The following is a 14,808-nucleotide window of genomic DNA, read 5'->3' on the forward strand; positions in this document are numbered from 1 at the left end:
TATAATATATAACTAAACTAAAGTAAATAAGGTTTTTAAAATGTTTAAGAAGCTTCATTTAAAATTAAAACGCAGAGCCCCCCGGACCGGTGGCCAGGACCCGGGCAGTGTGAGTGCCGCTGACAATCAGCTCGCGTGCCGCCTTCGGCACATGTGCCATAGGTTGCCTACACCTGCTCTAGCCTCTGAGCATCGTGAATATTAACAGAGCTGGCAGGACGTTATAGTTGTGCCCAATCCTGTCCCTTACAGAGAACGGCGCTGGTGAAAAGCACCATGACGTGGTCTAACGCCAGTTCAGATTCTGGCTGTAGGCCCAGCCTCATCCAGTGCACAGGTGGGACACATGAGGGGACCGAATTACGACTGCGTGGGCAGCTGCTTAGCTGCCATCTCATTTTCGAGTGCTTGACCTTGACAGCTACCGCATGTGCGTTACAGGGCGGCTTTGTGCACGTGTGTGTTTAAACATGATGCCGTCCTTGATGTGGCAGCCAAGGGGGCAGGGTTGAGAACGCAGGCGGGTTAACGCCTCTGCATTGCCTGTGTGATAAAAACCAGAGCAAACAGACGCAGCAGCTGGGTGCCTCCTCGCAGGAGGGCAGGCCATTGGTTTGTCTCGTAGTTAGCTGGTAGCTCCTTGCTGGTGCGAGCTGAGTCCCCCAAATGCCTTGCCAGGGACCCATTAGCACCGAGGGAGCAAGACGGGCCCAGAAGAGCAGAGACTACAAGGCAGCTCTCTGGCCTCCCCGAGCTGCCCCCATGAGCCCAGCCAGCGCTCACTGACCAGCGAGCACCTCGGCTGTCTCGGGCTGAAGTAAAGAATCGTTTTGCGTTGAAGCAGCTTAGAGATCTGGGCGCAGCAGGGCTGCACTCCTAGGCTGGCAGGGAGGGGGCTGCAGTTTGAATCCCCCCAGGCCGAGCGGCCTCAGCCTGTGTACCGAGGGCTGGTTGGGCCCCGGGAGGAGGTCCGGCGTGGCTCAAGCCCCGCTGCCCTTCCCTAAGCAGCAGGCTGAGAGAAACGACAGGCCGCAGCCAGGCTGGGCTCCAGGGCACAGACTGGGACAGCGATTCTAGCTCTTCCGCCCAGAGCAGCACATGGGGGGGAGGGATAGCTCAGTGGTTTGAGCATTGGCCTGCTAAACCCAGGGTTGTGAGTTCAATCCTTGAGGGGGCCACTTGGGAATCTGGGGCAAAATCAGTACTTGGTCCTGCTAGTGAAAGCAGGGGGCTGGACTTGATGACCTTTCAAGGTCCCTTCCAGTTCTAGGAGATGGGATATCTCCATTATTTATTTATTTATTTTATCAGAGCCACCCTTTGCTCCCTGTAGCTCTCGGCTGTTCCTGCTCTGCCCCCAGGGTCAGACCTGGTCTCGCTCCAGCAGAGATCACCAGCCCTGGAGAGCTCAGCTCCCACCCTGAGTTCATGGCAGGATAGCCCTGAGCACCCAGAGGAGGGCAGCTTCCAGGGGGGCACAGCCCGTGAGCACGCCACTTATGGCTGGATTCCCAGTACACAGGGGGAGCAGCTTCCCCTTGCAACAAAGGCCCAGACACCAGCGTGAATGAAATGCCCCCTCTTTATTAAATGGCTCTGTAGCTGTATAGCGAGGGGCGCGAGCTCAGCTAGCCAGCACATTCCCAAAGAGCTCCACGCCCGCACCCCCCTCGCTGGTGTCACACGCGGAACAGGAGGGGGAGGGCAGCTTGCCATGCACACGGGCACACAGGAGACGGACAGACACAAGCACAGCACGTGGCAAGGTTCTCCGGCTGCTCCAGGCCTCGCCTCCCTGCCCCCACCTCTAGGAGCCGCAGCCTGGAGCAGCTGCCAGCCCCCCCTTCAGAAAGGCCCAGCGTTGCTGGGGGCTCAGAGCTCTCACCTGGGGGCTGTGGCTCAGGCGTGGAGACGCTCTGTGATAAGAACAGGAGCTCCAGGCTGAGTGCATCCCCCAAGAGAGCCTTGGCGGCAGGGGGACAAGCTCTGCCCACCAGTTTGTACAGAGCACAGCCAAGGGCCGTCACCCAGCCCTTAATGCAGAGGTGCGACCCATGGAGACTACATTTCCCAGCATGTAGCCCCAGCCACAGTGGCCTGAGACAGAACTAACTGCCGGCTGGGCTCTGCCATCTCACAGGGCTGCACCTCTGCAGAGGGCAGCAGCCCAGCGGGCTGTGCTCTGGCCATGCCTGGTTCCTGCTGCGAAGGGAGCCTGAGGTCTGTGTGTTCTAGGCCCCAGGGCAGAGCGGGGCCGGCCTGGCGCTGGTTTGCTGGAGACTTGCCCTGTTTCAAAGGCCACTGAAGCACTTTGTCCCTCATCAAACCTGTAAAGCACCAATAGGCTGGGCTAGAAAGCTCAGGGCTTGCACCACGGAGAGGCAGGGGGTCCCAAGCCCCTTCAGGAGAACCGGGCGGGGGCATTAAAGGAACAGGCAGCAGAGCCCCCCCGGCCGGAATAGTCAGTGCTCTGCCCGACAGGCAGGATGCCAGAGCGGCCCAGGCCGCAGGGGAGCCGCCTCAGCCCTGCTTTAGTCAGCCAAGAGCTCCGCCCCCCCATCACACAGGAAGTCAGTGGCAGAGCTGGGGAGAGACCCACAGGTCCTGCCCCCCAGGGGTACAGTGCAGAGCACCATGGGGCCGACCGCTAGCACTGGCTCTGGCAAGGAGCGCGGCGGTCGGGCTCCTAGGAGGTGCTCAGCGCTGTGGGAGCAGGGGCCCCGGCCTGAGGCCTACAGGAGCGGGGCTGGGGGGGTGATTGTCAGTTGGGTATGCAGGGAGAAGGGGTTAGCAGGCAGCCTGGCCTCTGGGAGCTGCCGCTGTCACTCAATAACCTAGCAGAGCTGTACTCTGATTGGCCGAAGCCACCCACTCCCCGTGCCGTGACTGGCCAGCCGGGTGCTAATGATTTATAAGGAGGGAGGCACAGCCTGTCCCAGGCTAGGGGCCCAGGCCAGACTTCCCCAGCGCCGCAGGGAGGGGGAAAAGGGGGAACAAAGCTACTTGAGTCACCTGATCCATTAGTGTTGACTGGGGGCCTGTCCCCCCTGCTCTGCCGTCCAAGGGGAGGCTGCTGGAGGGGGCCTTGGTGGAGCTCCCAGAGGGCCAGGGCCAGTATGGGCGGCAGGCTCAGCAGAGGCCCTGGAGACGGAGCTCCGCTCTAGCCCCGAGACAGCAGGGCTTTGGCACGCCGGGAGGGGGCAGCGCGCGGGGGGGGCTCACTCTGCTGCTGCCCAGGCTGTCTGCGGTCTGAGGCTAGAGGGGCCAGGGCCCACGGACAATAGCAGCAAATGGGGTGTGGGATCACTTGGGGGGAACAGTGGCAGCCCCCGCCCCACGGACAGGACACACGGAGCCGCATGGGCTTTGGGGGCGGGCGCCCAGCACGCTCCCCTTCGGGGGAACCCAACTCTCCACCCTTGTTACAAAAATAGATTCTGATGCGTCCCTCCCCCGCGGGAACCCGGGCTGGGCCCTGCAGCTCGAAGGAGGGTCTTTATTTGGACTGTGGAAGAGGCGTCGCTGGCTCTGTTGAGGGACTCCACGTAGCTTCTCCCGCAGGCAGCTGGAACCCGCGGAGCTCTCCCCTGCCAGCCGCGGGTCGCTGGCCTCGCGCAGGCTCTGCGGTGCTCCGTGCAGCTCTCGGCCGATTCCCTCCAACACGGACAACACATATGCGGACACGGATACACGTATGTACTCACACACGCATTCACCCAACATGAGTACGAGTCAGAGTGATGTTGGCTTGACACACGTCTGTACAGAAGCTTCCACTGCAAGGCGCTGACGTGGTGGTTCTGTCCCTTCGGCATGAACGCCAGCGCTAGGCACCTCTGCCCGCCCCACCTCTGCGGGACAGGGGAGGGGGCCGGGACCCCGGGTCCTGCTGCCCAGGCTGGTCCAGAGTCCGGAATCCCACGAGATCCTCAGCCCCCAGAGCTACACCTGGAGGAGAGAGCCATGCCGTTACCGGGTCAGGCCAGAGGCCATCCACCCCCGTGCCCTGCCTCCGACAGGGGCAAGGACCAGGTGCTTCAGAACAGGGCAATTATTAACTGATCCAGCCTGTCGCCCAGTCCCAGCTCCTGGCAATCGGAAGCCAGGGACACGCAGAGCAGGGGGTTGCATCCCTGCCCATGCTGGCTAATAGCCGTTGCCGGACCTATCCAGTTCTTTTTTGAACCCAATTATACTTTAGGCCTTCACAACATCCCCTGGCAAGGAGTTCCACAGGTTGTCTGTACGTTGAAGAAGTACTTCCTTTTGTTTGTTTTAAACGTGCTGCCTGTTAATGTCACTGGGTGACCCCTGGCTCTAGTGTTATGGGAAGGGATAAACAACACTTCCCTGGTCACCTTCTCCGCACCAGTCACTATTTTATAGACCTCTACCAGAGACACCCTTAGTCAGCTCTTTTCCAAGCTGAAAAGTCCCCGCCTTTTTAATCTCTCCTGGGGAGGGAGTTGCCGGCCAGCAGCCCCAGCCCCAGCCCCAGCCCACCCCGTCAGGGCAGCACTCACTAATGCCCTGCTCACACCACTCCCCCCAGCAGAGCCGGGCGCCTGGGCCGTACCTTGTGTATCTGAGGCGGGAGCTCATCCTCCGAGCTCTCCTCTGGAACCGGCTCCGGATGTCGGGCCGACTGTCCGTCCTCAGCCCAGCCCCCTAGAGGCAGGCGGGAGAAGTGCGACGGGGCTCTGTGCACTGTGCCCGGATCTGCGGCATGGGCACAGAAGTCAGAAGAACATGTAGATGCGGGTGAAGCAGGCTCTGGTGCCAGCTCCCAGCAGGGCACCACTCAGGGGGCTCTAGGCCAATCTGTCTAACCCCCCAAGCGAGAGGGAGGGGCTGTTACTGGGTGGGAGCCTGTGCAGCCTTCCCCGGCCGACAGCTCCCCTGGAGGGGCTCCTCCCCACAGCACGCAGGGTGACATGGGAACATCACAGCGGGAGCCCACACACTGCCAGCCATGGATGAGCAGGGCTCCCAGGCGCCTCCTGCAGGCGCTACTGCGCAGTGGCACCTGCCAGCCACCAGCCCCAGCTGATCGCCTGGCATGTGGGGGGGAATCTCAAATGCTTCACTGGCGTTTAAACGATTACCCAGCAACCCGATGATAACAAACCAGCGTGTGGACCCATGGCACGTTCCAAAGGAAGTGCCCCTTGGCCAGGGGGATAGGGAATGTGTGGGGAGGCTGGGATCCCTGTCTGGAGGGGAGTCCCACAGCACGAGGCTGCCCCAGCACATACCTGTGATGCCGCCGTATCGGCGCTGGAAGCCCGTCTGCAGGGTGGCCAACTCCTCCACAGCCTGGCGTGGCGAGGAGAAGGGATAGCTGGCAGAGCGGGGGATGGCGGCGGGGGCGCCCTTCTGAGCATCCGGCTCCTCTGGGGCACTCTCCCCGCTCTCGTCGCTCTCCCGCCGGTGCCACACGTGTCGCTCGGGCTCTGTCTGCGTGTGCTGCTTGTGCAACTGTGCACAACACAACGGGGCGGGTCAGACAAACAGGGAGGGGGGACAGAGCCGCAGCCCCACCCCACATCCAGCCTACAGGAGCCCCCGTGGCAGCCCCACAGTAGTTCTGGCTCCTTCCCTCTCCCCCTGCACTGCCAGCTCCCGGCGCCGCTGCTCCCTCTGCCACTCCAATGCAGGATGGGGGCTGTTCTGCATCAGGCCCTCCTGTGCTCCGAGGTGGCATGCAGGGACCTGCGGAGACAGCCAGCACTGGGGTGCGCTGCAGGGGAAGGATATGGGCCTGGCTGCCTTGCGGGACCTCCTTTACCCCCTGGGTACAGCACACCTCTCTCCAGCTGCCAGGCCGCCCTGCGCCCCCAGTGCTGCCCTCTCTCCCCCAGCCCAGGGCGCAGGCCGCTCACCTCGTGCATGTAGAGTGCGTGCAGGCTCATCTCGGTGGAGGCGTATTCGGACAGGATCAGGCTCTGTAACTGGCCCTCCCAGGCGCTGCTCCCGGAGCTTGCTGTTCTGGCATCCGTGCTGCAGCCGGGACACAGAGAAGGGCTGGGGGAGGGGGTCTGCTGCCCAGGGGCATGGCCCTAGCAGGCTCCACATTGGATCCACACAGCCCTTCTCGATCTCCTGCCCAGCCCCACTGCACTGCTGGGCTATGGGGTGTCCCATGGTGCCACCTCACCCATTCCCTGCCCTGGGTTTAGAAAGGGCCCCTCTGCACCCTGGATACGTGCAGCCTCTGCCCAGACACGTGGGCTTTGCTCACTGGGGTCCAGTCCCAACACAGGCACCCCCAAGGGCCACAGATCCCCATCACAGGGGGGCAGGAGCGCTCCAGCGCCCCCTCCTGGGGCGGAGCAGTCACTTACAGAGTCAACCCTCGGGGGCAATTCTTGTTCTAGCCATCTGTGTAACCTGCTCCATTGCAGGGGAGGGCTCAGAGCAGCCCCTGCAGGGACTCCTCCCGGCATGTGGGCGAGGAACGGACTGCAGAGCATGCCAGCAGGAGGCGCTTTGAGCTGCTCCCAGCAGCCGCACAGGCCCAGTGAACCAGGGGAGCAATCCCTTCCATCTCAGGCACACGAGGGGCACCCAGCACCTCAGGAGCAGGGCCTGGGCTTTGCAGCTCAGCAGACTCTTACCCAGAAGCCGTCATGGTGCTGTGGGCCCGGGGCGGTGCCCCCTCCACGTGGGACCCGGACGTCTGGAAGCCGCTGTGAGTTTGCTGGGCAGACTGGAGCGGGGAGAAGGAGCGCAGGGCAGAGGCCACCTCGGAGAGCTGGCGGGAGGCCTGCAGCTCATGGCTCGCGTACCCCAGGGCCGAGGAGCCCGCGATCGCATTGGCAATCAGGCTGTGAGGCTGCAATGGGAAGTGAGGGAAGTCACAGCCCTGGACAGGCAACCCCCAGACAACAGGACAGGGCCCCTCCCCAACCCAGCTCCTCGGGGGAACTCCAGATCCTATAACCCCCCCATGCCGCAGGGCAGAACCCCAGAACACCCCATCCCACACACCCTTGGAGACGGGCCCAGCCCGCCCTGGAAACCTGAGCCCAGTTCAGACCCAGCAAACTCACTCCACCGGCCGCCTGAGCCAGCCCCGCTGGGCTAGCTAGACAATGCAGGGCAGCTGCAAGACTCCTGCCCTCCAGGCAGCTTTGGAGCACCAGAGCCCCTTCCTCTCCCGCCCACCCGCGACCCGCCGCAGCCAGGGCACCTCGGACTCCGACTGCAGGGACTGGATGGAGGTGAAGAGGGCGTTGTCAGGCAGCACGGCCTGCTGGGCCAGCGCCACGCTGCTGTCGCGCAGCACGCGCTCCTTGAGGAAGCCGATGAAGGCCGTGCTCTCGCGGGGCGGCTGCCACTTGGGGTTGGTGATGGCGAAGTGCATGAGGGACAGCTCAGTCTTGCCATCCTCGGCCTGCTGGTAGATGGAGGCCTCAGTCTTCCCCGCTGACATCCACTGCAATGCACACAGGTGAGGTGAGGGGGGCCACTCCAAACCCATCCTTGGACACCCAAGGTCTGCCATACACCCACCGGGGGTCTGGGGAGCCCCAAAGGCCAGACCGCACAAAACCCACCAATGCAAAAAAGCCAGGAACCCCCCAGCAGCTGGCCTGGGACATTGCTCGCTGGAGCAGACACGCCACAGCCAAGCATGCCCACCTCCAGGGCCTTCCAATGCCCGGGGTAGCATCACATGCCCCCCTCCAGGGCACGAGCCCTCACCTAGGCAGCTGGGTCATGCACCCACCGAACAGGAATCCCCACGGAGCGTGCCCGGATGTTAGATACGAGATTGCAACAACACAGCCCACTAAGACTACAGGCCCCAGCATGCAACACTTCAGCTTGATTGGCACAGCCTGGCCACAATGCATTCTGGGACTGGCAGCCGCAGCAGAGGGTGTAAGATCTCTCTCACTCCGTGGGGGATGTTAGCCCACGCCTCGGTTCCAGCCACAGGCAGGACCCCCCCAAGTGCGGGGGGAGGGGGAAGGGACCGTGCCAGCACACGCCCGTGCCGCAGGCAGGCCCTACCGCCGGGTGCCCGTGCTGGCGCACGTCCATCTGCGCAAAGGAGCAGGTGTCGCCCACGCCCACCACCTCCACGGTGAAGTTCCGGAAGAAGTCGATGATCTCCAGGGACTTGGGCCGCAGGCAGAAGATGAGGATCAAGGGGGTAACGATGGGGCTGAGGAGCTCCTCCAGGATGAACACCTGGGAAGGGAGAGGGGGGGCTCAGCAGGCAGCCCCGAGAGCCACCCGAGGGGGCTGCTGCACCACGGCTGGGAGGGGCCACCCAGGGAACACGTCAGTATCGCCCCCCAGTGCTCTGCCCCCAGCTGACCAAAGATCCCTCCCCGCCCCCCGCCCCCCTTTCTCTGGGGAACCACAGGAGCTGCCGAGCCATCACACGCACGGCCCACGGCCCTGGGGAGTGAGGCACACGCAGGTCCCCAGTCCAGCCCCTTCGCATGCACCAGCCTCTCTCTGGGCATCGCAGTCCGACAGACAGTGGCCCTGAGGTGGCACTCGTGTGTCAGAGACCCCCCCAAGGTGCCGCGAGTGCCCCTCGCTGGGCAGAGGAGCGCAGGAGCCAGTCCAATCCCGCCCCGGTTCCAAGCTAGCCAGAGGGGCCGGGCTCACCGCTTTGTACTGGAAGAGCTGAGAAAACTCGTCCCGGGTCTCGTAGCGGTGGGCGTTGGCCTGCCAGTGGTCGGGCATGTAGTGGATGTGTGCCAGGATCACCCGCAGCAGCTGCTCTGGGCAGAACACCAGGTGCTGGTCTGGGATGAAGGACCTGCAGGGGGGGCAGGACACGGATAGGAAGGACGGCACTTCCCAGAGAACCCCGGCTGGAGTCTCATGCCAGGGGGAGATCACGCCTAGAGACGGGCTGGGAGACCTTCCCCCACAGCCCTGCCAGTGCCCCTCAGTCCTGATCTGCAGCCCCTTGCTACCCCAGCCCTGCCTACCCCCAGCCCTGTCAGTGCCCCTCAGTTCTGACCTGCCCCCCGCCAGTGCCCCATGGTCCCGACCTGCAGCCCCCTGTTACCCCAGCCCTGTCAGTGCCCCTCAGTTCTGACCTGCCCCCCGCCAGTGCCCCATGGTCCCGACCTGCAGCCCTCTGCTATCCCAGCCCTGTCAGTGCCCCTCAGTTCTGACCTGCCCCCCCAGCCCTGCCAGTGCCCCACGGTCCCGACCTGCAGCCCCCTACTACCGCAGCCCTGCCTCCCGCCAGCCCTGCTGGTGCCCATCAGTCCCAACCCACAGTCCCCTGCTACCCAAGATGTGCCCACTAGCTCTGCCGGTGCCTCTCAGTCCTGACCCACAGCCCAGCTCCCTGCTATGCCAGCCTCTGCCTCCCCAGCTCTGCCAATGCCCCTCAGTCCTGATCTGCAGCCCCTTGCTACTCCAGCCCTGCCTACCCCCAGCCCTGCCAGTGCCCCTCAGTTCTGACCTGCCCCCCGCCAGTGCCCCATGGTCCCGACCTGCAGCCCCGTTACCCCAGCCCTGTCAGTGCCCCTCAGTTCTGACCTGCCCCCCGCCAGTGCCCCATGGTCCCGACCTGCAGCCCTCTGCTATCCCAGCCCTGTCAGTGCCCCTCAGTTCTGACCTGCCCCCCCAGCCCTGCCAGTGCCCCACGGTCCCGACCTGCAGCCCCCTGCTACCCCAGCCCTGCTGGTGCCCATCAGTCCCAACCCGCAGTCCCCTGCTACCCAAGATGTGCCCACTAGCTCTGCCGGTGCCTCTCAGTCCTGACCCACAGCCCAGCTCCCTGCTATGCCAGCCTCTGCCTCCCCACCTCAGTCCTGATCTGCAGCACCCCTCCCCCGGCCCCCACACTAGGCACTTTGGCCCCAGGCTCTTCCTTCCCTCCTCCCCCCCCCCCCCCCCCCAAGATTTCTGCCAGTGCCCCTGACTCCTGGCCTGACCCACTGCTCCTCATTTCCAGTCCTGGGCCTTATGTTCACTTGTGGCCCAAGGACAGACCCGCAGCCTCCCCCTTCGCCCCAGGGCAGGCCGGCCGTGTCGGCCCAGCCGTCTCACCGGCAGACGGTGACGCCCACGCCCAGCAGGGTGACGGTGGTGAGGACGTGCTCCACGGCCAGCACGTCCTCGTCGTAGATGGTGAGGGCGATGAGCACGGCCAGGATGGAGCCGGCGAAGAAGGCCACGTTCTTGGCCACGATGGTGAGCAGGGGGGAGATGAAGCAGTTCATGTACTTGGAGGCTGGCTTGTAGCCCTTGCTGAGGCGAGAGTGCAGCTCGTGGTCCAGCTCATTGAAGTGGCGCAGGTAGCAGCGGCCGTAGAGCGACCAGCAGCGGGCGCCCAGGCTGCCTGGCTCCCGCTTCAGGATCTCGGTGTAGCTGAAGAAGGCATAGAGGATCTGCCAGATGAGGATGAGGGGGCAGAGGATGAAGTTGGCGATGCCGATCCAGAGGATGCGGGCGCTCAGCTTGTCGGCCAGCTCCAGGCGGTTGCCGCCTCGCTTGTACTCCGCCTTGAGGCTCCACTCGTTCTCAAAGAGCGAGCCGGGCCCCCAGAAGAAGATGAGCTCGAAGTTGTACTTGAGGCCGCGGGTGTAGAAGATGGTGTCGCCCAGCCCGGGCAGGTGGAAGCGGATGGGCAGCAGCGACTTGTTCACCATGGCCACCATGTAGTTCTTGAAGCGCAGGATGCGGTGGTAGATGTCCAGCTCCGTCAGCTCCTTCTTGTGGATGCAGATCTGATGCTCCTTCTGGATCTGCACGATGCGAGCCTGCACCTCCTGCCAGGTGTAATAGGGCAGGTTGGACTGGCCGGGAGGAGAGGAGGCAGTGTTAGAATCTGGGGGAGACCAACAGGGGCCCAGCCGGGCAAGTGCTGCAACAGAAACTACAGGTCCCAGCATGCACTGCTCCAACGTTCCACAGACACAGGCCATGCTGCATGCTGGGAGTTCCAGTCTCACATCAATGCTGCACCCTGCCCTGCGTGATGCTTGCTGTGTGCTGCTCTGGGGTTCCCAGTGAGGGATAAACGCAGCCCTCGGGGGGGGGGACAGGAGCCTCATTCACCCCACCTGGGCTGGCAGGAAAGAGCTAGAGAACTACACGGGTCATCGCCACACGCACCCAAAGGGTGGCGCTCCGACGTCTCCGTTACCGCTCTGACGTCTCCGTTACCGCTCCGAGCCCTTCCCAGCTTCCCACTTCCCAGACGGGGAAGTGTTGGGATGTGCTCAGTGCCCAGTGGGGAGCCTGCAGGTGACTGGGAGGAGAACCCAGGTGTTCGAGTCCCAGACCCATGCCCTATTCCACAGGCTCATGGTCTTGCAAAAAATTAATGTAAAGGATCCTGCTGTTACTCGACTTACCCACATTCTCCCCGAGGGAGACCCTGGGCTGGGACTTGGGGCTCAATACCCAGCTCTGCCAGCCTCCCCCACGGCCTTGGGCAACGCCTAGCTGCTCTGTGCCTCAGTTTCCCTACCTGTACATGGGGAGAGAGACCCTGCCCCGCCTCCCAGGGAAGGCATGAGAATAAACTGCTTTACGCCTCTGAGGCTGGCACACTGCTGTAGGTATGGCAAAGAAAAGCCTAGAGGTTATAAAGCAAAGCGATTGGCTGGCAGACAGTCAGCAGAACACAGCTGTCCCGCGACACACCCAGTGTGCAGGGGCAGATTTGCCGGAAAACAAGCTGTAAGGAGATACACCGGATTATGTAACTCCCAAGGGAGGTCTGAAAGAGGGAGAGACCAGAACCCCTGAAGGCAATGGGCCGGTGAAACCCTCTCCTACAGCTTCAGCAAGGCAGCCCCGAGCTGGGGGGCAGAGGCAAGGGGAGCTCCCTGCTCCGCCACAACGGCCCAGTCCTCCAGCCCCAGGGTCGCTCACCATGGGGATTTTGAGGGCGTTGATGTAGAAGGAGTGAATCTCCCAGTAGCAGCAGATGTTGTAGATAAATTTGATGAGTCGATGGATCCAGAAAACCCCCGCTATCACCAGGATGCAAATGAGAAAGCCGTTCTGCTGGATTCTGCAAGGGAGAAGAGACTCGCTGCAACACTTGCCTTTCGGCACGCCCCACGGCCGAGCCTCATCCCACAGGAGCCCAAGCTATACGCACTGTCAAGGGATCGCTTCACCCACCACCAGAATGTAGCCACATCTGGGGAGGGATGCACCAGCTGTGGAACAGCACACAGCAACACTGCCATCAAACACCAAGTACATACTCTGGGGATTACATGACCCAGAATACAACGCAGTTTGGCCACTCGGACCAAGACAAACCAGGGACTTGCAATCTTGGCAGTCTACATGCCTCTACTTCTGATGAGGGCAAGGGCTGCGTATTGCACGTGGGTGAGGTTCGGCCACTCCCACTGTCCTCCTTCTGGAAGGAGTCCTGGGTCTTTAGCTCCAGTCTGGAGCCGGGCAAAGAGGGAGCTCACACTACCATGGCCTTTGGAGGGTGGCAGGCTGCCAGGGCTGGGGGCGGAGGTGTGGCTGCTGCCCTTACCTTGCGCTGCACACGCTGGGAGGCAGAAAGGCATCTGGCAGTGTCACCTTGATGAGCTCGCTGGAGTGCTGGCTGTGATTCACCATCTTGTTGGCAAACAGGATATCATAGTCGACGCAGCTGACGAGGAAGGTGGTGAAGGCCACCACGAAAATGAACTGCCTGTGGGAAAGGCAGCAACCATGAGGGGCATGCTCCTTCTGCCCCCAACTCCTAACACGCCACAGCCAGGGCTGGCTACTGGGTCACACCCCACTGCCCGTGGCATGATGGGGGCAGATTCTGAGCAGAGGGAGACAAATTCCTGGGGATGGAGATGGACAAAAAAGAGGGAGACAGGTCCTGATTGAAAGGGGAGTGGCCCTGACCACCTCCCACCTCACCCCCTAAATCTCAACTCTCAGCCATGGCTGTGCAGGGATAGCAGGAACACTGGGGCCCAAGGCCCTTCACCCCAATGGCAGCGAGAGCATGGGGAGAACCTGCCTCCTCCCTGGCCTCCCCACCCCCAGAGCAGTGGGACTCAAGACGTACATGAGCTCAAAGATCTCGCCAATCAGCATGCAGGTGAAGCCGTTCTTCTGATGCAGGTTATAGACGTGGGGAGCTGCAGTCAAGGAGAACAGTCTGGCAACCCCTCCTGTCCAGCCACCAGCCAAGACCCCCTTCCACCAGCTGAGAGAAAACCCCTCCCATGCCAAGCCACCCCCTAGCCGCCAGTCAGGGACGGATGGCTGCAAGGCAAGTGCATTCTCTGCTTAGCTACAAAATGCTCCTGGGGCCTGGCCTCCATGCCCGTCCCAGGCAGAGGGTAACGCTAGCCTGTCCCAGGCCCCCACCGTACCCCAGCAGGCGCCTGTGAACTCTCCATTCACAGACCCCCCTGAGCTCTCTCCGGAGTCTGCAAAGGCAGGACCTGGCCAGCACAGAGGGAGGTAAAGCCATATCCAGAGCCTAGCAATCAGAGCGACAAAGAACGGGCAGGAGGCTATCACCAAAGGGCTGGAGGGACCCGTTTCTGTCCCCCTACAGCCCCATCGCCCAAGGGAAGGGGTGGAAACGCCACGGCTTGGCCCGTTTGGACTCCACGGAGCAATCCAGCCCCAGATGAGATGGGACCTGCGCCAAACGGACAGACTGTGTCCAGCTGATGCTGGGCTGGAGCAGGCGCCTCCCTTCCCCCCGCACGCAGCAAGGATATGCGAGAGAAGAAGAGGTCCAGGTTCTCGATGTGATGCCAGGGAGCTGCAGGAAAGAGAGGAGGCAAAGGGGGTGAGTGGGACTCGCTACGCAGCAGTTTGACCAGCAGCAGAGGGTCAGTTGGTTGCCGCTAGCTAGTTACCCTGGTGACACAGCCCAGGGCACAGAGCGGGCTGGGTCCCCCCGGTCTCCCCAGACTCCAAAGGGCTGCTCCTGGGTTTACACAGCGCACGGAAGAGGAGTCACCGCTTCAGACCAGATCCGGTGTCTGGCCTGCGGCAGTGGCCAGTACCCGGTGGCACATAGAGGATCCCCCCACCCTGGCCAACGGGGGGGGCAAGGGCTTGGAAGAGGGGGGGATCCCCCCACCCTGGCCAACGGGGGGGGAGGGGTTGGAGGAGGGGGGGAAGGGGTGGGGAGGGGGGGATCCCCCCGCCCTGGCCAATGGGGGGGGAGGGGTTGGGGAGGGGGGGATCCCCCGCCCTGGCCAATGGGGGGGGAGGGGTTGGGGAGGGGGGGGATCCCCCCGCCCTGGCCAATGGGGGGGGAGGGGTTGGGGAGGGGGGGATCCCCCGCCCTGGCCAATGGGGGGGGAGGGGTTTGGGAGGGGGGGATCCCCCCGCCCTGGCCAATGGGGGGGGAGGGGTTGGGGAGGGGGGGATCCCCCCGCCCTGGCCAATGGGGGGGAGGGGTTGGGGAGGGGGGGATCCCCCCGCCCTGGCCAATGGGGGGGAGGGGTTGGGGAGGGGGGGTCCCCCCGGGCCCCGCTCACATTTGCTGCCCTCGGGGACGTGCACCAGCAGATCCTCCTCCCCCGGGGGCGAGTCGCTGTAGGAGGCCTCCAGGCGCTGGTACTGCGTGTCGAAGTGCGCCATGGCGCGGGGCGCGGCCCTGCGGGGACAGGCGGCTCAGGGCGGGGGGCTCGGGCCGGGCCCGGCCGGACTCCTGGGTTCTCGGCGGGGGCGGGGGCGGGCGCAGCCCCCCCTCACCTGCCCGGTCTCCCCGGTAACCGGCCCCTCCCTGCGCCGGGCCGCCTGCTCACTGCCGCGGAACTGGCGGCTCCGGCGGCCAACCGGGGCCTGCGGGCGGGGCCGCGGGGGCCAATCCGAGGGCGG

The 14,808-nt window shown here is 63.5% G+C and overlaps 1 protein-coding gene across 2 annotated transcripts; it reads right to left on the reverse strand.

Moving 5' to 3' along the window:
* Positions 1-1,564: 1,564 nt before the first annotated feature.
* On the reverse strand, positions 1,565-14,792 carry ATG9A (autophagy related 9A). Of its 2 annotated transcripts, none has more exons than XM_054044226.1 (14): positions 14,466-14,792; positions 13,695-13,738; positions 13,028-13,092; positions 12,494-12,655; positions 11,866-12,007; positions 10,033-10,754; positions 8,629-8,782; positions 8,020-8,199; positions 7,193-7,438; positions 6,618-6,835; positions 5,883-6,000; positions 5,256-5,478; positions 4,577-4,719; positions 1,565-3,948 (listed from the first exon to the last, which is right to left on the reverse strand). In XM_054044226.1, exons 1-14 carry the CDS (start codon positions 14,566-14,568, stop codon positions 3,943-3,945), a joined length of 2,526 nt encoding a protein of 841 aa, XP_053900201.1. In that variant the 5' UTR covers positions 14,569-14,792; the 3' UTR covers positions 1,565-3,942. The 2 variants fall into 2 exon arrangements, with proteins under 2 accessions (XP_053900201.1, XP_053900200.1); XM_054044225.1 differs by having other exon boundaries at positions 10,033-10,781; positions 14,466-14,791.
* Between the last annotated feature and the right edge of the window lie 16 nt (positions 14,793-14,808).

Source organism: Malaclemys terrapin, chromosome 11 (genome assembly GCF_027887155.1).
Source record: "Malaclemys terrapin pileata isolate rMalTer1 chromosome 11, rMalTer1.hap1, whole genome shotgun sequence".
Lineage (NCBI taxonomy): Eukaryota > Metazoa > Chordata > Testudines > Emydidae > Malaclemys > Malaclemys terrapin.